General features: G+C 33.6%; 2 protein-coding genes across 2 annotated transcripts; both read left to right on the top strand.

The window, feature by feature from the left end:
• The first annotated feature begins 1,422 nt into the window (after positions 1–1,422).
• Positions 1,423–5,694, top strand: LOC108992059 (peptide methionine sulfoxide reductase A5). Its single transcript, XM_018966510.2, has 4 exons — positions 1,423–1,903; positions 4,027–4,139; positions 4,223–4,367; positions 5,125–5,694. The coding sequence occupies exons 1-4, from the start codon at positions 1,601–1,603 to the stop codon at positions 5,320–5,322; spliced, it is 759 nt and encodes a 252-aa protein (XP_018822055.1). The 5' UTR covers positions 1,423–1,600; the 3' UTR covers positions 5,323–5,694.
• Positions 5,695–8,326: 2,632 nt separating this feature from the next.
• LOC108992048 (peptidyl-prolyl cis-trans isomerase Pin1) lies at positions 8,327–16,063 on the top strand. Its single transcript, XM_018966497.2, has 2 exons — positions 8,327–8,799; positions 15,700–16,063. Exons 1-2 carry the CDS (start codon positions 8,556–8,558, stop codon positions 15,822–15,824), a joined length of 369 nt encoding a protein of 122 aa, XP_018822042.1. The 5' UTR covers positions 8,327–8,555; the 3' UTR covers positions 15,825–16,063.
• The last annotated feature ends 4,134 nt before the right edge of the window (positions 16,064–20,197 follow it).

Raw genomic sequence — 20,197 nt, 5'->3', positions numbered from 1 at the left:
CTCATATTTGACACAAAACATCCATTTCATGAAATGTATTGAAGAAACCTCTCAAAAAGTACTTCCAAGTATTAATTTGGACTACAAAAACTGAGAAATCCAAGAACCTGAGTAATGATTTTTTCATGGGCATAATGAAGGAGACCGGAGGGGTGGGTCTTCTTATAAGGGTGCTCCGCTTTTGGATTGCTCCATTTTTTTCTTGCACTTTTCCTTTATGGGTCTTCAATAGCTTCCTAATCAAAGTACCGGTCTTGCAAGTTTGGCTTAGGCGATCGTTAGTGAAGGGGATAATGGGTAGAGGATAGGTCCTTCAATGACTTTTGGATTGGCTTCTTTTTTTTCTTAAACTTTTTCCTTTCTCTTGTACGTTGCTGTCACAAGGGAGAGAGAGAGAAGTATAAAGTTGAGGTATTTTTATTCGAAAAAATCTAATTGTAAACGATTATGCGCACTAATACGCGCACACATTCAATATGATTAGTCAAAAAGTAAATTTTATTGAAAATAGTGCTAATTTGAATTTAGAATATGAAGGCAACAACATTAGTACACAGATTGGCATGCAAACTTGCTTGTAGATAGCCAAACTCTTTTTATTCAAATGGCAAAATGCTAAACGCAACGTTTCAATAATCCATACTTTTGAATTTTCTTTTGAGACCTCCAAAAAGTTAAATGCAGCGTTTCAATAATCCGCGTTGGCTAACGTGCACGAGGTTAGGGGTGTCATCGATCCAGCTTGATTCGATTTTTTACAAGTTTTGGAATCAAATTAGTATACATCGGTTTTACATTTTCAAGAACTAATACTACACCAATTAACCTCCTAAATCGATACTTTCGATTTGACCAGTTCCAATCCGATTCGATCCGATTTTTTAATTTTTAATATATATTAAATCTTTAATCTCTTATACTTACATATATATTAATATATATAAATATTAGTAATACACTAATACTATTAGTGTATAATAATATTAGTGGTATAGTACTATTACTATATGTTAGTGATAATATAGTAATTAATAGATTAATGTATATTAGTATTACTAATATATTTATCAAAAAGAATATATTGAGAATTTATTAAATCATAAAATGTAATTAATATATATTTTATATTTAAAACATATAATCAATAAATGTTCATGTTTAAGATTAAAATTTTATGTTATAAATTATAATATAACATTATTTCTTATATAATTATAATTTATAAATATTATATATAATATTAAAAATATATAAATATACAAACTAGTCTGGTTTGATTTAATTCTAAAAAATATAAAATCGAGACCGAATCATTTATGACTGATTTTTTAATTGGAAGAAGCAGTCCTGAACCGAACCAACGTCCGGACCGATTTTGATGTTTATTTTTACAGCCATACATGAGGCCTACCCCTTTATGCCTGTGTTTAGAGTTTTTCATAATTTTATTGTGACATTCGGATCCGAGTTATAGCTTATTTTCAATCCAACCCCTCTTAATATTTTGTTAATTTTTAAACGGAATTAAGCAATTTTGTTTCCTCTCGACCTTTCTATTCCTTCTCCCACCATTCCTTCTCCCTGGCTGTCGGTTAAATCAATGGCTTTTCTACGGAGTAGCACTAGCAGCGCTCATGGATTATTAACCTTGGTTCTCCTCGCCGCCTACTTGACCAATATATCTCAGTGCATCAGAGTCTCGGATCGGACTTCGGAACCGGCAAGGGACCCACCAAACAGCCAGACCTTGAAAAGCGCGGTCTTTGCTCTCGGGAGCTTCTGGAGATCCGAGGCCGTATTCGGATGCTTGAACGGCGTAGTACGGACCACCGTCGGATACGCTGGCGGATCCAAATCGAACCCAGAGTACCGAAGCTTGGGTGACCATGCTGAGTCCGTCCAGGTCTCGTCTCTCACACTCCCTTCTCTTTAATTCTTACTATTTGCGTATGTTTCAATTTGATATGGCTTTAAGCTTCTGGACTCATAAGATCTATACTTGTCAGTGTATGTTGCATAAATATGTTATTGGATTTAAGCTTAACGGCTATAACTGTTTTTTTTTTTAATAAATGTTAGCTTTTTCTTCTTTGGAGATTATGAAATTGGAGTTAACAGACAAACTAAGGATTATGTATCGGGTTGTTGGGGAAGATTTTATATGATGTGAGGTTGGGACCCATTGATGGATGCAAAGAGGGATAATACCGGATGGAGTACACGTTTTTAGTGGAATTTCTAGCTTCCGGGAATCCAGTTGGGAGATCTGTTATCGAGACTAGAATTTCATTTGGTTGGTTTGGCAATCTTAATATGATCTCGTTGCTGGACAGCTTGAGTATAAGATAATTCTGATACTTCGTGTCCCGTGTAAGGTGGAGTTGGAATCAATGGATTGCTGGTCTTTCCACTGATTATTCTAAAACGGTTTTATATGTCCTGGCCTCTTGGAAGATTCTTCTTAGGATAATGCTAATCTTTTTTTAACGACAACATCGAATTCTAAACTATAGGGTAGGACTTGGTGCTCTGCTCCCCCACGAAAAAACGAGAGACTTGTTGCATATCCCTTTGTGTCTTTGTGCCTAGAATTGACCAACACTGTCTTGGACTCGTAATAGATTACTTGAAATTGCTCTCTAAGAAGTTGAATCTTACTCTGGTGCTAATAGTCTAATTTTCACTGGTAGGTATTACTCATGTATACGTCCCGTGTACTTGGCTGTTTTTTTTATTATAAATAAAACTTCTTGATTACCTAGCCAAAAAAAAAACAATCTAATTTGGCTGGCATGTTTCGAAAATCTGAAAATTCATTGGAACAGATCCTGGATACACCTAGAGGGGTTGAATAGATGCTTTAATTCTATTTATGCCAATTTAAAAATCAAGCAAGTCAATATTACCGAGCAACAACAGATAAAAAATATCAAAATAAATAAAATATGAAAAAATAAAGAACACTAGAGGTTTTTTATTCTTTTAAAAAACTCTTCAAAAGAAAAACCACACTGGGTGCTTAGCCACTGCCTATAAGTCCACACACAAGAAAATGGTTACAATTAATTTTAGACTAGACTCTTACAAAACCTTTGTTGACTTTAAACTTGATTTGCAATCCTCACAAGTGACCCACTTGATCTCTACAACACGGTAGCTCCGAAACTCTGGTTTCATCAATAGCTTCACCCACAAACAAATTTGTCCACTCCACTTGAACTTCCTCATGCTGATGAACTCACGGACAACAATCTAAGAATAAAATTATCAACAGATCATCAGGATGGTGTTCTCTTTATCTTGTAGGCACTCAACCTCAAATAAGTTTCTCTCACTAGAAGTAAATAAGGGTTTACGTAAATATGTCTGTACTCAGAAAACTGTGTATGGGAAACATTATTGAGGTTTGACTTAAATCAGGGCTAAAATAAAACCTTAGAAACCTTTTAAGAGAGGAAATATGATTCAAAGACTTATCCTAGAATCTGATTGAATGTTTGAATGTAAGAGATGAATAGTTGATTTACCTTTAATGTACCACGGGTCTCATGTGTGCCTGGTGAACTCAAATCACAATCCCATGGCCTCTCTAGCTAACTTGTTGGAATTTTAGCTTGACCAAACTAATCGTGGGAGTTCATGAATTTGCGGCCGACCGAATGCCCAGTGGGAGGTCTAGCGAATTGTCGGTTTTGCCAAATTTTACACTTTTTTGAACTGATTTCAAACTAGACTCAATCCCATCTAAGTACAATAAATTACTACGCAATTGGACTAATTTTTGTCATTGAATATGTTATTACTTTACAAAATTTTCCTTGTGTAAAAGGGGTTCATTGTTGGCATTTTTATTCATGTAAACATGGCTGGCAGGTGGAGCTACATTTACATTGGATTTTGTATACGGATCCTTATCTCATTTGCTTCTGTACGGATGTGTCTTTTACTTGGAATTTATTACGTGTTTTCTATTTCTGTTTGATTTTTATGGAGGCTTGTCTGACATGGATTTTTGAATGTACAAAGGTTGAATATGATCCCAGGCTGATTAATTTCAGACAACTTTTAGAGGTTTTTTGGTCTAGTCATGATTCTAGGCAGGTATTTGGGCAAGGCCCTGATGTGGGTAACCAATACAGGTAACACTGCTTACCTTCAAAAGTAAGTTCTTGATTCATGCAGACCTCATACGTATCTTGGAACTATTTCCATGTATTCGCAGGTCTATTATTTTCACGAATGGAAATGAAGAATCTAGATTGGCTGCAATAAGCAAAGAGAGAGAGCAAACTAAGTCGAAAAGCAGCATTGTGACTACTCAGATTCAACAGATTAGAACATTTTATCCTGCAGAGCCTGAACATCAGGTTTGATATTTTGAATTAGTAACATTTTAATTAATGCAAATGTGTGCCTGATCTTCTTACTTTAGAACCTTTAAAATTCCCAGAGCTGCTTATGTCCTCCCTGATTACTGTTCTTAAGAGCACAATACGTTCCAATTTGATAAAATATAACGGCTTGAATGGGCTGTGAGTTTGAATTTTAAAGTTGGATTATAATAGACGCGGTTCTGCAAAATGCCATCCGTGTTCTTTAGATTGTGGGAATGAGAAACATGAAGCAGGAGGATGAACTTCCAGAGTTCTGTCTGCTACCGTATCTGTTAATGAAACCATGGAAGCATTTATGTCCAAATGATGCGTTATATGTCATGCAATTATGATTAGAGGTGGTTGGTCTAGCTTCTGAAGTTTGGAATGAGTAATTCCTTTTCCGTGACACTGAGAGAGGCTTGTAACAGTCCCACTGGGGTCAGGAGAAATGTCTTTTAGAAGTAATTTGTTTCCATGGCACTGCTGCAGTTTTGTGTACAACCTCAACTTTCACCACTCAATATTCATCGCATGCATTCACTGAAATTACTCACTGGAACTATTTTATTTTATTTTATTTTATTTTATTTTTTATTTTTTATTATGAAAGCTTGTTTTCAACTATGAAAGATGGGAAGACCTTTTCTAATAGATGTATCTCTGGAAGATTCTGAAATAGCTTTCGAGAAAGGTCATGTTCGACAATCTTTCATGATGGCTGACCAACGTTTCGTCTTAAAATCTGCAGAAATTTGAGCTCAAACGAAATCCTTTCCTTCTTCAGCTAATTGGGAACCTGCCAGAACAGGAGCTTGAATGGTCAAGTTTGGCAGCAAAATTAAATGGTTATGCAGCAGAGCTTTGCCCTCCTAGAGTGCAGAAGCAGATTGATGCAAAGATAGATGACATCACGAGAAAAGGTTGGCCCATTTTGAGAGAAGTGTAGCTCTCTTTTTTGGGGTATAACTTCAGATCAATGTTCTTGGACAAACTCTCACAATGACGCAACAAATTAACACTCAATTTGCTTGTGCGAGCTGTGTTGTTGAGAATCACATGCTGTGGGGAAGACAAGCAGCCAACTGAGTTCATTTTGATTGATTCAACCAAGAGGTCTTTAGATGATGGGGATTTTAAACTTCAGATTTCAGATTATGTGATGGTCGTTCGGCTGGAAATCTTTGGTCGTATCTCTCTCTCTCTCTCTCTCTCTCTCTCTCTCTCTATCTTTCCTGGCAGTTTCTGAGACATAGGCCTTGAACCGGTTTTGTTGTAATTTTAATCGTCTGAAATGAAAAAGATTTTGGTATTCTCCAAACTTTCGTTAAAAATAATAAAATAAAAACTGAGAAAAAAAAGTTTTATTTATATATCTTTTATTGATGGTGTCAAGTTTGGATGTTAAATGGGGGTGTTATGATAAAAAATAAAAAATAAAAAAAATGGAAAAATTATATTCATCATCTTTACATCATACGTCACATATATTTTTTATTTTTTATTTTTATTAAATGTATGGTGTATGAAATTATGAATGATGAGTAAAAGAATTCAATTAATTTTAAAAAAAAAATGATGTATAGTGTGAAAAGATAATGAATAATAAAATTAAAATAAAAATGACATGCTGTGCAGAACTATTCGGAGTTTCCCTACCTGCTAAATGGGAAAGAAACCTGTTAAAGAAACAAAAATGCTATGCCGATAAATAAGTTCTTAGTATTGGTAGTGGCTTCTCCATCTCCATCTTCATCTTTAAATTTAAAGAATGTCTTTAAATTCATCTATATTGACTTATGTATCTCTAAATTTTTGCATAGCTATAAATAGTACTGCTTCTTTAAATTTGAAGAAGCACTATTTATTTTTCAAACATTATTTTACTATTTTTTTCTCTTTCTTACCCATTAAAATCAATTTTGTAAAATTTATATTAAGATTATTTTAATACATAAAATTTGTATTAAGTTGATAATATAAAATAGATGTTAATTGTAAAATATATATAAAAAAATAATTTTAGGAAACAAATAAAAAATAAAAAAAATAATAATATTTTTTTATTATTTTGTCCAAAGATGTATAAACTAATGTGGAATTTTTTTTTTATATGCAAAATTATTCTTCAAAAAATATGATTTTACATCTGAAGATGCATAAATCACTACTAATGCTCTAAGTAATACTATCTTTTTTTCCAAATAAAAAAACTTATGTCGAGGGTAACTAGAATAAGTTCAGTTTGGATTGAGAGACACTTTCAACTCATCTCATTACATCTCATCTCATTATTATAACTTTCATAAATTTTCACATAAAATATAACAAGTAATTCAATTTTTTCGAATCCTAAAATAATAATATTATTAAAAAATAATATTTTAATAATATTTTATTTAACTTTTAACTTTCATCTCAACCTAGTATCCAAACCTAACCTAATTCTTTTAAGACATAAAATGGTAAAGTTAATTAGTCTTTTTTTTTTAAAAAAAAAAAAACCAACTTACCGGATAGAAATTAAGCAAAATTAATAGAGAGATAATTATTACATAATTTTTTAGAATTATCTAATCAAATATTAATTTTTTAAAATTTACATTATAAGTATAATATTTGTTAGAGAATTATATAAAAATTATAAAGTAATTAATGAATAATATTACGTTCAAGTATAATCCCTTAAAAGAAAAGTGAGGTCTATTGTAAAATGTATTTTTATAATGGATCTATTTTTTTTTTAATAAAAAACTTCTTCAAAATTATACGTCTTGAGCAGTATGATTGTATTGATTGTATCTTGTTTACTCTAATAAGAATTACTATGTCTATATATTTTTTTTACAAAAGAAAAATTACAGGTGGACTTGACGCTCGACGATAACAATATCAACAAAAAAAAGTTAACTAAAAAACTGAATTAATCTAACTCATAATAAATTGATAAAATAAATTCTCACTCTTATACTAAATTCTCACTCTTCTATCTTTAGAAAAGCACTTGACCACACATAGATCTTGCATAAATTAATATAAATTAATATTATACGTTATATTTATTTTATAATAAAAAATTTTGTGAAATAATATTTATAATTTTAAAGTCTGTAAGTTTCGTATACTCCTATTGAAAAAATGATAAATCTGAAACAAGAAAAAATCATTTTTTTTTAATGATGGATCTTAATTTTTTTTAAAAAGAATATGCAGAGATTGCATAATCCAAAACTGTATCTAAGATTATTCAAAATTTTATAATCTACAGGTTAATTTGTAAACATATAACTTTAAGCAATCATTTGGTAACATGATATATCTCAAGTATTCTTAAATATCTTCAAATATTTTATTTTATTTTTAAACATTACTAAAATACAACGTTTTTCAATTTTAAATATTTAATTTTTTTCATCTAATTATTATCTAATTATTATAATTTTTTTTAACTCTTAAATAAAATACATAAAAAATAGTACTATTTTTTTAAATTTTAAAATAAAAATAATATTAAAATAATTTTAATTTTATAATATTTTTATTTAATTTATACTCTCTTATTTTTTAAAATTTTGTAAAATATTTTAATTTAAATCATTTTATTACTATTAACAAATATGATAGAGATATTCTATATATTATTTTCGAGGTGAAAAATTCAAACTTGAATGGTGACTATAGTCTATATACCTATTAAAAAAAAAAAATCTATAAATGCGCTTCGTAAAAGATGTGTATGACGCCATCGGCCTGTGCCTGATGGCTACAAGCCTACAACAGTGAACACCACGTCTCCCAAAATGAGATCATAGTTCGACCCCTCTCCCAAGTTATAAAAAAAATAAAATAAAAAAAGATGTGTATGACGTGTTATTCCGTGAATGGAACAGAGTATGTGCGTCCCACAATGCATCAGATATTCGTACATGCTATAGTTGACCTCAGGAGATAATAACTCATAGCAGCTTCTCCTCTATAGTCTACATATAAAGCACAAGTTGCAGTTCTGCGTAGGCTACCCTTGCACAAACTTGCAAGCACAGTGAGATCACGTTTCTCTTCCTATCTCTCTATATTTTTTCCAGCTTTGCAAAGATAGAGACCGATCGGAAGCGAAAGAAAACCTCAAAACCGTCGGCAGATCGGACGGCGGACAGGGAAAAGCATAAGAAGAAGACGAGAATGTCGGCGTCTGCGACGGCCAATCAGGTTAGAGCATCGCACATACTGATCAAGCACCAAGGGTCTCGAAGGAAGGCCTCGTGGAAGGATCCAGAGGGCCGGGTCATTATGAGCACCACCAGGGAGAGCGCCGTATCACAGCTCCAAGCCCTTCGTGACGACATCGCTTCGGGAAAAGCCAAATTCGAGGACCTCGCCTCTAGCTTCTCCGATTGCAGCTCCGCCAAGCGCGGCGGCGATCTCGGTCAGTTTTTTTTTTTTAACCTTTTTGACTTCTTGTCGGTTGCCTGCAAAGTCCAATAAAAGGCACCCAAGAAGGTTTGGTTTTGACTTTTTGTGCTAATTTAGGGCTTGAAAATACTTTAGATTTAATTTTCTTCGAACTTCTATGTTTAGCTTCTTTGGGTGGTCAAAGGATTAATCTTTTAGATGAATTGTTGTCTGTGTTAAGGATTTGGGAAAGATGACTAATGGTGCGTTTGGATGATGAACTGAGTTGAAATGATAAAATATTATTAGAATATTATTTTTAAATATTATTATTATTTTAAGATTTGAAAAAGTTAAATTGTTTATTCTATTTTATGTTGAAATTTGAAAATGTTATAATGATGAATTGAGATGAGTTGAGTTTGGTTTAATTCAACCCTGAGAGGTAGTTCAGCTGGTCCGGCCTTGGGTTTGCTCCCCAATGGTCACTAGTTCGAGTCCTCTTAGGGCCCCATGGGATTAGTCGAGGTACGCGCAAACTGGTCCAGACACTCACGGTTATTAAAAAAAAAATTTGGTTTAGTTTCCAAACATACCCTAAGGCTACGTTTTGTTGGGGGAGAAAAAGAGGTTGATGGAATACCAATGTACTTAAAACCACGGTAAAAATGGACAAGATAAAAGCGTGGGGCCAAAAAGACTAGGTTTTTCGTTGTTTAAGACGTTAAGTTATGGTTTCCTAGAAATCTTGCCCTGAAGCATGATTTTAAGAGTCGTTTGAATTCAAAGATGAGTTGGAATGGTTTGTAAATAGTAGAATAAAAATTGAATTATTTATTATATTTTGTGTGAGAATTTAAAAAAGTAATAATGATGAGATAAAATGAGTTGAGATGAGTTTTGAATTCGAACAAGACCTTAGTGTTTAGAAAGTAAACCATCGAAAGTTGTATATGCCGATAAATTACAAGGGCACATCTAGTCACTGGATGTGGTCTAAAACATATTGCTTGAGAACAAGACAAAGGGCTCGGAACCCTGATAGCAAAGAGGTGGAAATGAAGGAAATGGGCCTTCCTTTCTATAAGGGACACGTGATGAGTTTAAGTTGTATGAATCGTATGGCCTATATCATTGCCTAATAGTGATTTGCAGACATCATGGAGTAAAGGTTGAGGCTTAGATATTCTCAATCCTCCTCAGTAACACCCAAAGGGAGGTCCAAACCACATTGTGACTTATACTCCAAAAGGACTAATAACGATATAATTGGAGTACCATTAAAATTATTATAAAGAACAAAAACTTCTCATTCTTAGATAATGTGGAATACCACACACCCTCTATCCTTATCAAACTCCTACCCAAATCTCATGTTGTATTGACCAAAATACATTTCCAAACAAATAAGCAACTTACATTAACAAAAATTACACAATTAGTATCAATAATCATATTAATGGAGATTAACTACAAGAGGACTTACCAAAATGTGGAGAACTAGAGAGAGTAGCAAACAAAAAATGAGAAAAGATGTCTGGTGTTAGTTGTGTGCTTCGTTCTATGCTTATTTTTAGGAAAAAGTTTTTCAACATCCCCATAGTAAATTTCATGCATTACGAATGGTGGCATTAACCTCATTATGGTGAAGTTGTTACTAATAAAAAAAAAATGGTGAAGTTTGTCCTGAAAAATACTTGGGCTCCTCTCAATAGTTATGAGAGAGACGTTTCAGAAGAGCTGTATTTGCACATGGGTGCAGCTTGGGAGGGGAACAAAATGAGGAAGAAGGGTTGTGGACACAAGGGGCTTTTTTCTGCGTCTGGGATAAAGATTAAGAATAATGCTATATACAGTTGTGTAGTGCGCAAGCGCCGCACAATCATTTTGAAAAATAGTGGGGTCTACTATTAAAAAATTTATTTTTTTTTATGTGGGTCTCGTATTTATTCACTTTTTACTAAAAGATTGAGCGGCGCTTACGCACTTCACGACTGCAAATATTATTTCTCAAAGATTTAACCTAGGTGAAACTCATTGTTTCACTTAGGCGCACAACCCTCTTGCTTTTTTTTAGAGACTACATGGGCCTAATAAGAGTTGGACTTGGGCTTGGGTAATACAGTCTCCCCCTCCCCCCCTCTTTTTATAGAACTCCGTCCTCGGAATTTGGGTAATATTCAACTACCTCCCATCATGGTTGTAATTCAACCACTTCCAATTCAAGTCATTTTCTTTATTGTTACTTCTTGTAGTCCTTCCTTCACCTCAAAACTCATATTCAAGGAAAAAAAAACTTATTTAGGCCTCATTTGGTTTTAGAGTTGATCTCAACTAACTCATCTCATCTTATCTAATTATTACAACATTCTCACTCAAAATATAATAAACAATTTAATTTTTTCAAATGACACAACAATAATAATATTAAAAAATAATATTCTAACAATATTTTATTCAATTTTCAACTTTTATCTCAACTCATCTCGTCTCATCTCATCTCAACTCACTATCTAAATCTCACCTTATTTCGGCATTGAAAAATTTAAGGCTATAGCTGTAAATCTAAAACCCAAATAATATTTATGTTTATTACAGTCTCAACTCCAAATTTATTGCTTATGAAAATCCAAGTAGACATTCATAAATAAACCTCTAAAATTTCTCTTTAATCAAAATATTGGAGCACCAAGTTCTTATGACAACTAAACACTGAAGTAATCAATAATAACCATAATTTATGTGCATACATTTGAGAACTTAAGTTCCTATTTTGATAGGCCATCAAAATGGGAAAGACATTTAATAAAATCTTATTCTAGAATTCAACATTGGAAAAATTCTCAAACCAAATGTCTGCTTTAAAAAAAAAAAAAAAAACAAATTTCCACTCACTAAAGGACTTATAATACTTACCTTGTTTATCCTCCCCGTCACATTCTTTCTTGATCCTTTCAAGAAATGCAAGCATTGCTGAGGTTTTCTTCAATTTGCGGTTAGTGGGTTTGGGCTTTGGTTTCGTCAAACTGTTAAACTTGTATCTATTGACTGAAGGAACACACATAATCAGAGGACGTTCTTTTATTATCTCATATCCCAAAGCACGAGCACACTCCAACCTATACTTTATGTAAGTTTCAGAGTCTCATTCCCCATTTTCTTTCTCAAATTGCGGAGGTGCCATCTAAATTATTGAGAACATTATCACAAGAAAGAGAAAAATGATTTAAGATATTACAAAAAACAAGAGTAACAAGGACCAAAATAAATTTACCAACCTAAAATGCATTATTATCAAGTAAATAAAAAAAATCATTGCAAAACTTCATATGTTCCCAACGTAAATTGAAAATTTATGGAAGAGTTTTTTTTGGCACTTCCTATTGAAATCTTGGGTGCTCACTTCTTCTTACCCATCATTAGTCTTGGGCATCAGTTTCTTTAGAAGTGAGTGGGTATACACATGTAGGAGCAGTCTTTCTTTGATCTCTCACTGAGCTAGAAGTATTTCCTTGATTGAAGCAACATTCTCGAGTAAAATGCCATTTCTTGCCACATTTGAAATATATGCCTATCCCAACTCTACACTCACCACTATGAATTTTTCCACACTTTGCACACCCTTTATTTTGACTACTTGAAAATTTTCTCTCTTGTACCACCTTTGTCCTTCCGTCCTCAGTAGGTTTAATCTTTTTCCATTGGCCTTGATTCTCATTGTGATTGGTTCCCTATGGTGCTATCCTTTTCTTTTGGATATTAAAAATATAAACACTTCTTGAAGACTGCGCTCAATGATAGACGCCTTATAAACTAACTTGAAAAATTTGGTATCTGAGAACTTACGACCCTATCGTAAATTTTGAGATTTAGTCTTTCCTCAAATTTTCAAGCCTTTCTTTCTTCTCGAAAATCAAATAAGCAGCAAAGCGACAGAGCTCAATAAATTTTGCCGCATACTGGTGAACGTTCATTGACCCTTGTACCAAATTGGTGAACTCTCTAGCTTTAGCGTCTTTGACAGACTTTGGGAAGAAACACTTGAATTTCCTTAAAACAGTTCCATGTGATTGGAGTTTGCTACAGTTCTTATTCCAAGAGTCCTTGAGATCCTCCAATGTTTTGCTTCCCCAGTCAATTTGAATGTGGAGTACAAAACGTTGTGCTCATTGGTGCATCGTAAAACTAAGTATTCTTTTGTTGTCCTGAATCCAATCTTCTACAGAAATCAGATCAGTCTTTCCTTCAAAAGTTGGGGGTTACAAATGATTAAATTGTTCAATAGGGCATCTTTCATTCATTGCATGTCAATTTCGAGTCATGGAGTTACATACAATCTCTACCATTACTTGTTGTGCTACTTCTCGTATTAATGCGGATCTATCAGAATTTGGTTCAGCCGGAGTCTCCCCATTGAATGTATCATTCAAATTGAAGGAAATGTAATACCAAATGTAATACCCAAGCCCCAAGCCCAACTTTATTAGGTTCATATAGTTCTTTAAAACAAAATAAGAGGGTTGTGTGCCTACGTGAAACGATGAGTTTCACCCTAGTTTTAATCTTCATCCAACTTGAATGAAAAAGCCCCTTGTGTCTGCAACTCTTATTCTTCATTTTGTTCCCCTCCCAAGCTGCTACAAATCCACCCATTTGCAACAATAGCTCTTCCAAAACGTCTCTCTCTCTCTCTCTATCTCTCTCTCTCTCTCTCTCTCTCTCTCTCTCTCTCATAATTATTGTGAGGAGCCCAAGTATTTTTTGGCGCCGACTTCATCACGATGAGGTTAATGCAGCCAATGGTAATGCACGAAATTTACTTCGGGGATGCTGAACAACCGATCGAAATAATGGGATTCTTCCCTATAAATAGGCATAGAACGAAGCACACTGGTTATCTCTTCTCATTTCGTGTTTGCTACTCTCTCTAGTTCTCCATGTTTTGGTCAATCCTCATGTAGTTAGTTTTTTTTAATATGATTATTGGTGTTGATTGTGTAATTTTCATTGATGTAAGTTGCTTATTTGTTTGCAATGTATTTTGGTCAGTACAACATGCGATTTGAGTAGGAGTTTGAAATTAGTTTTGTACATATTTGGAGCAATGATCTGTTTGGTAGGGTTTTGATTTTCTTTGAAATAAGAAATTGAGTTTTGATGTAGGTGTATTATGAGTTATCTAAAACTTAGCGTATGTACAACCTGTTATGACGTATGAAATCTTAGGAAGAACATGTGTTCGGTTTACAGCTTTGGGTATTTCTTTTTATGTGGTTTGATTTCTTATATGCAAACCAATATTGGCATAAGAGAAACCATATGTTTTGGTGTTAATGATCTTTAATTAGAGCGGTTATACTGAATAAATATGTTGGTGTATGTTTTTGTATTCTCGAGCTTGGAGAGATTGGTTAAAACATAATTTTTTATAATGTTTAAATGAATTTAGGGGCAAGAAGAATATATGTGTTGTTGGATAACTTTTGTACTCTCTACTTGGGTATACTTAAGTGTGGTGATGGCTTAATTTTATTGTGAGCTTTGTTTTTAGTTTAAATTTGGTTGAAATCTTTGAATTCAATAGCCATGAAAATCTGGGTGTTATAAATGGTATTAGAGCCTATTCCAATCAGAAATGTAGGACTTGAACCGTGCCACTTACGAAGAATGGGCCCAACGAGGGCGTCGGAAATTTAAGGGGAGGAGATTGTGATACCCCATACTCAGTGATAAGGATAGGTGGTATATGAGATCACACATTACTTGGAAATGAGAAGTTTTTGCTCTTTATAATGGTATCAATGGTGCTACAATTGTATCATTGAGTAATCCTTTTGGAGTATAGGCCCAGATGTGGCATGGGCCACCCTTTGTGTATTACATCCTTCCTACCCCCAGAATGAACAAATTTTAGCTAACATAAGTGATTTCCTTTGTTCTTTATTGATTGGGCATCTGTGTTATTACATTACATTTTATTTTTACTTTTATGTTTTTAAGTGAAATTTTCTTAATGGAATATTACTTTTCTTTCAATTTCAGCCAGCAATCTTCTCATCTAACTTGCTTTCAAGGTTTTATAATTTTATTTCCCTTTTGTATCAAAAACCAGTTTTCCAGCAGTTTTCTGTATTTAACTTTCTTTCAGTCTAATAATATAATATCGTAGTTAAGATTATTCTTTCTTTAGAAATGCTCCTTTTCATCCTAGATTTTGTCATCTTCAGTCACACTTATTAATGTGATACATTATATTATTAGTGGCTGTCCATTTAAATGATGACATATGAAACCACTTTAAATGTATCACATCAGCACTCGTGATTGGACATGACAAGATCAAAGATGAAGACTAGCATTGCTGCCAACGCGGGGGTTGTGGGGTGGGTATGTTTTGAAATTTCAGGTTCTTGTTTGAAATTCTTGAATGAATAAAAAAGTAATATTGTTGTAATGATATGTTTTTATGGTGGTAGTTAAAATACCGTCTATAGTTTTGTGGCAACCTCGATTTTTTTTTTTTTGTGTTATCAACATGCTTGAAATACAGCAAGTGATCTTGTAGTTAAGTGGATTCATATATATAGATATCCTGTGTACTGGGGTACCTTCCTCTTTCATTATCAATAAAATTTCATCTTACTCATAAAAAGAAGTCAATTAATTGCGTTATATATAATTCTAGTGACTTTTCTCTTTCAAGAGAGATATGAGATCCCCAAGTATTTATATAAGCAAGTTGTGCCTGAGAATTTGCACACAGGATGGGACATATACCTTCTTTGACTGCCAGTAAATTTGTATGCCCATGACATATCTTCTTATTTTTGAAGTTTCTCTATTTGATATACTAATGGTTACATATGGTTCACCTGGATTGGATATCGTCTCTTGCATTGCTCTAAACAAAACTGTATGTTAAATATTGCTGCAGGTCCTTTCGGCCGAGGCCAGATGCAGAAGCCTTTTGAAGAAGCAACATATGCTCTTAAGGTGGGCGAGATAAGTGACATTGTGGATACCGACAGCGGAGTCCACATTATCCTGAGAACTGGTTGACAAACATCTGGGCAGATTTGAACGTCAAACAGTGTGCTTCAAGAACGGATTTATGTATTTTTCTCAATTGCATTTTGCTCCTTGTCGGAGCAACTTGACCATCTTACGACTTAATTAATGATTTGATACTTCTAATACTTGCCTGCCAAAATATGGTTGGGAGGATTGTGTTTCGCTTCTTATAACTTTTCTTGGTGATGGTACGTGGTGGTTGAGTGGTAATGCGGTGTTTGGATTGAGAGAGCTTGTCTTATTTTATTTAATTATTATAATTTTTTAAATTTTAACACAAAATATACCTACTGATCCCATACAAGCTTCACAGAATAATGATAGTGAAATCAGTCCTAGAGAGATCACTGCTACACACATTACTTAAGAGTTAAGACCATCAATCAACTCAAGCAATCATCTCCTCTAAAAGGCAACATAATGTTGAGTTTGCTGAAACTTCAAAAAGAAAATCCCAAAGAAAATCCCAATGCCTCGTTGAAGTGGAGAAAAAAGATTTAAATGAGTGTATTGCTCCAGTGCTACAAGCAAATGAATCTTCAATGGCTTCAGTTTTTCTGTAAATGCATTCAGGCTCTTTGGATAAGGAGAAAAAATTAAAAGGGAAAGTAAAATACAATTCCTACAATAAGTCACCCCCACACTCCCAAGGCAAATCAAAATCAGCTAGCGAGACAAACTTAAAAATAGTTTCGCAAGCCAAGTGAAGATAATGGTATGGAATTGCAGGGGCTAATCCGTCCAAAAGCAATCAAAAACTTAAGGGTTAATATTAGGAAATATAACCCAAATGTAGTTTTTTTTGTCGGAAACTTTGGTGACGGATGATCGCACCATATCTATCGTTAATAGTATAAGTTTCTATCATTTTGTTCACTTTCTTGTTGTTTGTAAAAAAAAAGGTCTTCTACTTTTGTGGAGACTGGATATAGAAATAGAACCTGTACTTATAAATATCAATGCAATCTCAATTATAGTCTACTGATCCTTTACACCAACCATGGTTACTTACTTATGTATATGCACTAGTCTAATGGAACAACAAAGCTAATTTTGGGAGTCACTTAGATTCATTATATCGAGTTTTTTCAGGACCTTGGGTTTGTATGGGAGACTTCAACGACCTCATTGATCAGTTTGAAAAATATGGAGGGGGCCTATTTCTTATAATCCAAATAAGGGCCTCAAAGCCCTCATGGACTGAAATGGCCTGATCGACATTGGTTATATGAGCCCAAAGTTCACATAGACTAATAACAACTAGGGTAATGCACTCATAAGAGAAAGATTAGACCATGCTATAACAAACCAAGAATGGAGACTATTTTTTTCAAATATTACATTACAACACCTAGCATCATCAACATTAGATCATCATCAAATCTTATTGCATACTATGACTAATATTCGTCAAGCCCCTTCTTTCAAGTTTGAAGAATTCTAGACCCGTGAACCCTTAAGCCACCAAATAATAAATGAAGCATGGAGTAAATCTCATTTGGGCAATCTGTCCTACATTCTATACAAGAAAATTAAGTCAACCAAAGAAGCACTCAAAGTTTGGAACAAAAGTCCTTTCGGGCAAATCAACCACAATATACTTCAAATTGAAAGTGAACTTCTTGAGGTACAAGGCAATCTTATGACTCCTTCCAATCAAGAAAAAGAAAGATTTTTGCAACATAGATTTCACAAGCAAAGAGAATATGAAGAAATATTATGTAGACAAAAATCCAAACTCACTTGGCTTACTTCAACGGATCTCAACACCAAATTTTATCATTTGACAACAACTATCTGAAGAAAAATGAATGTTATTGAATCAATCAAAATGGGGCCAAGTAATTGGTCAATGGACTCTCTTGTTACAGAATCTGTTTTTATTAATCATTTCGAAACTATATATTCCTCTTCAAATCCACTTGTTCTGGACCATTTGGATAATCTCTTTGATAAGCAAATTTTGGACATCGAGAATGAATCTCTAATTGCCATACCAAAAGAAAAGCAAATATTAGAAGCTCTAAAACAGATTCCCAGCAACAAAGTTCTAGGGCCTAATGGAATGACATCTCTCTTCTACAAGCACTACTGGAGTATTGTTAAGAAAGAAGTCATACTGGCAGTGCAGAATTTCTTTAGCAGTTGGCAACTTTTAAAGCAGATTAATCATACCAACATTACTCTTAACCCAAAGATGTCAAGTCCAAATAGTCCAAGTCAATATCGCCCAATCAGTCTTACAAATGTCGACTACAAGATTATAAACAAAATCATGACCAACCATCTCAATAGTTTACTCCCAAAAATCATCTCTCCACTCCATACAACCATTGTCCCAGGTAGAAACATTAAGGAAAATACTATCATAGCTCATGAGCTTTTTCATCATCTCAAAAGGAAAATAGAGAAAAAAGTTTTGATAGCAATTAAGCTAGACATGGAAAAAGCTTTCGATCAGGTGGAATGAGATTTTCTCTTTGTAGTGTTGAAAAATCTGAGATTCAATAAAAAATGAATAAATTTGATAAAAGAGTGCATAACAACAGTGTCATTCTCCATCCTTATCAATGGTTCACCAAGAGGGTTATTCAAATCTTAGAGAGGAATCAAGCAAGGTGATCTAATATCACATTTTCTTTTTATACAGGTCACAGAAGCTCTATCTAGAATCTTATTAAAAGTTGAAGCTCAACAAAAATTGGAATGGGTACAAATCAGCAGAAACAGTTCAACATTGTCACACTTATTATTTGTAGACGATACAATTATCTTTGCAAAGGCTATGGAAAAAAATACTCAAAACATTTCAGAGTGTCTAGCAAAATATCAAAGTTGGTCAGGATAGAAGATAAATCAGAGCAAATCTTCAATGTTTATTACCAGAAATACAAGCCAAGCAATAAAAACATTCATTTCCCAATGGCTGCCTTACAAAGCAGCATTAGCTAGAATGAAATATCTGGGTTTACTTACCTCGTTCAACAAAAGCAAAAAAAAAAAAAAACTATAGTGAAATGCTAAGCAAAGTGGGCAAAAAATTAGAAGATTGGAAGTCAAAGCTACTAGTCCAGGTAGGCAGAACCATGTTAATCAAATCAGTAGTAAGTATAATACCACATATCATATGAGCTCATTACAATTACCAAAATCAGCCTGCAAAACTCTAATGCATCCTTCAAAAACTTTTGATGGGGATTCCCAAAAGATAAAATTCATAATTTGACACTAAAGTCCTAGAAATTTATCTATCTACCGAAAAAAGAAGGCGGCCTGGGTATCAGATTGATGGAGAAGATGAATCTAGCAATGCTAGCAAAAATAGGATGTGAATTAAGTGGACGTAGAAATGGTTTGTGGCACTCAATTCTAACTGCTAAATACCTAAAGAACACAACATTCTGGGAGGCAACACAAAAGACATCTGATTCTTGCATGTGGAAGGGAATACTCAAAACAAAAGACTTGCTCAACAAAGGTCGCTGCTTCCAAATTTATAGTGGAGAATCAGTAAATATCTGGTCAGATTCGTGGGTTCATTCGTTGATTAATTTCAAACCACAACAAATCCAAGGTATGGCCCTAGATCATCCAACTCTTACAGTTTCGGATCTCACAAAAAATAATCATCAGATTTGAGATGTTCCAAAAATATAAAATTTCTTTGATTAGGAAAGTATATCAGAAATACAAAAAATCTCACTCTCAACAAGAGCATATGAGCATGATAAAATTGTTTGGGCACTAAGCCACAATACAAAATATTAAGTCAAAACAGCTTATCAGGCAACAATGCCAGCCCAAGTATCAGCCCAACATGATTCCTCAATGTCACTCTTCAAGTCAATGTGGAGCCTTAAAATCCATTATTTCCGTAAGTAACTGATTTGAAAATTAGTTACTCTAGGCAACACAAAGTGGTTTAGTTTCTCTAACAAATGAATGAAAATAAAAAACATACCATCATGTAGACCATAAGCCTTGAGTTACTCCTCATAAATATAAGTAAAACTTGATTTTGGATCAAACTCTAAAAAAACACATGATAATTATTAAATGATATTAAAATAAACATTATGAAAAAATTTAATATATATGTAAATAAGAAATAAGTTTATTACCCAATTTCGCCTTAAAGCTTTCAATATTATTCAAGGAGGCACGAAGATCAATGTATACTGGATCCCTCAACCAATTTTGTATAGAAACGAGTGCCTCGACTGTTTTTAGAGATAGTGAACTACGAAATGGGTCAAGCACCTGATCTCTTGTACTGAAGGCTGACTCAGAAGAAATAGTAGAAACGAGAATGACCATCACATCACGTGCAACTCTTGCCAAAATAGGATACTTAACTTCTC

This window comes from Juglans regia, chromosome 11, assembly GCF_001411555.2.
Source record: "Juglans regia cultivar Chandler chromosome 11, Walnut 2.0, whole genome shotgun sequence".
Classification (NCBI taxonomy): domain Eukaryota; kingdom Viridiplantae; phylum Streptophyta; class Magnoliopsida; order Fagales; family Juglandaceae; genus Juglans; species Juglans regia.
Note: the sequence above shows the minus strand (reverse complement) of the source record. Positions and strands in the feature narration are given on the sequence as shown.

Coding starts and splice junctions, on each gene's coding strand:
- LOC108992048 (XM_018966497.2), top strand. CDS start 8,556: ATGTCGGCGTCTGCGACGGCCAATCAGGTTAGAGCATCGCACATACTG. Junction 8,800..15,699: donor CAAGCGCGGCGGCGATCTCG/GTCAGTTTTTTT, acceptor ATATTGCTGCAG/GTCCTTTCGGCCGAGGCCAG.
- LOC108992059 (XM_018966510.2), top strand. CDS start 1,601: ATGGCTTTTCTACGGAGTAGCACTAGCAGCGCTCATGGATTATTAACC. Junction 1,904..4,026: donor ACCATGCTGAGTCCGTCCAG/GTCTCGTCTCTC, acceptor GAATGTACAAAG/GTTGAATATGATCCCAGGCT. Junction 4,140..4,222: donor GATGTGGGTAACCAATACAG/GTAACACTGCTT, acceptor ATGTATTCGCAG/GTCTATTATTTTCACGAATG.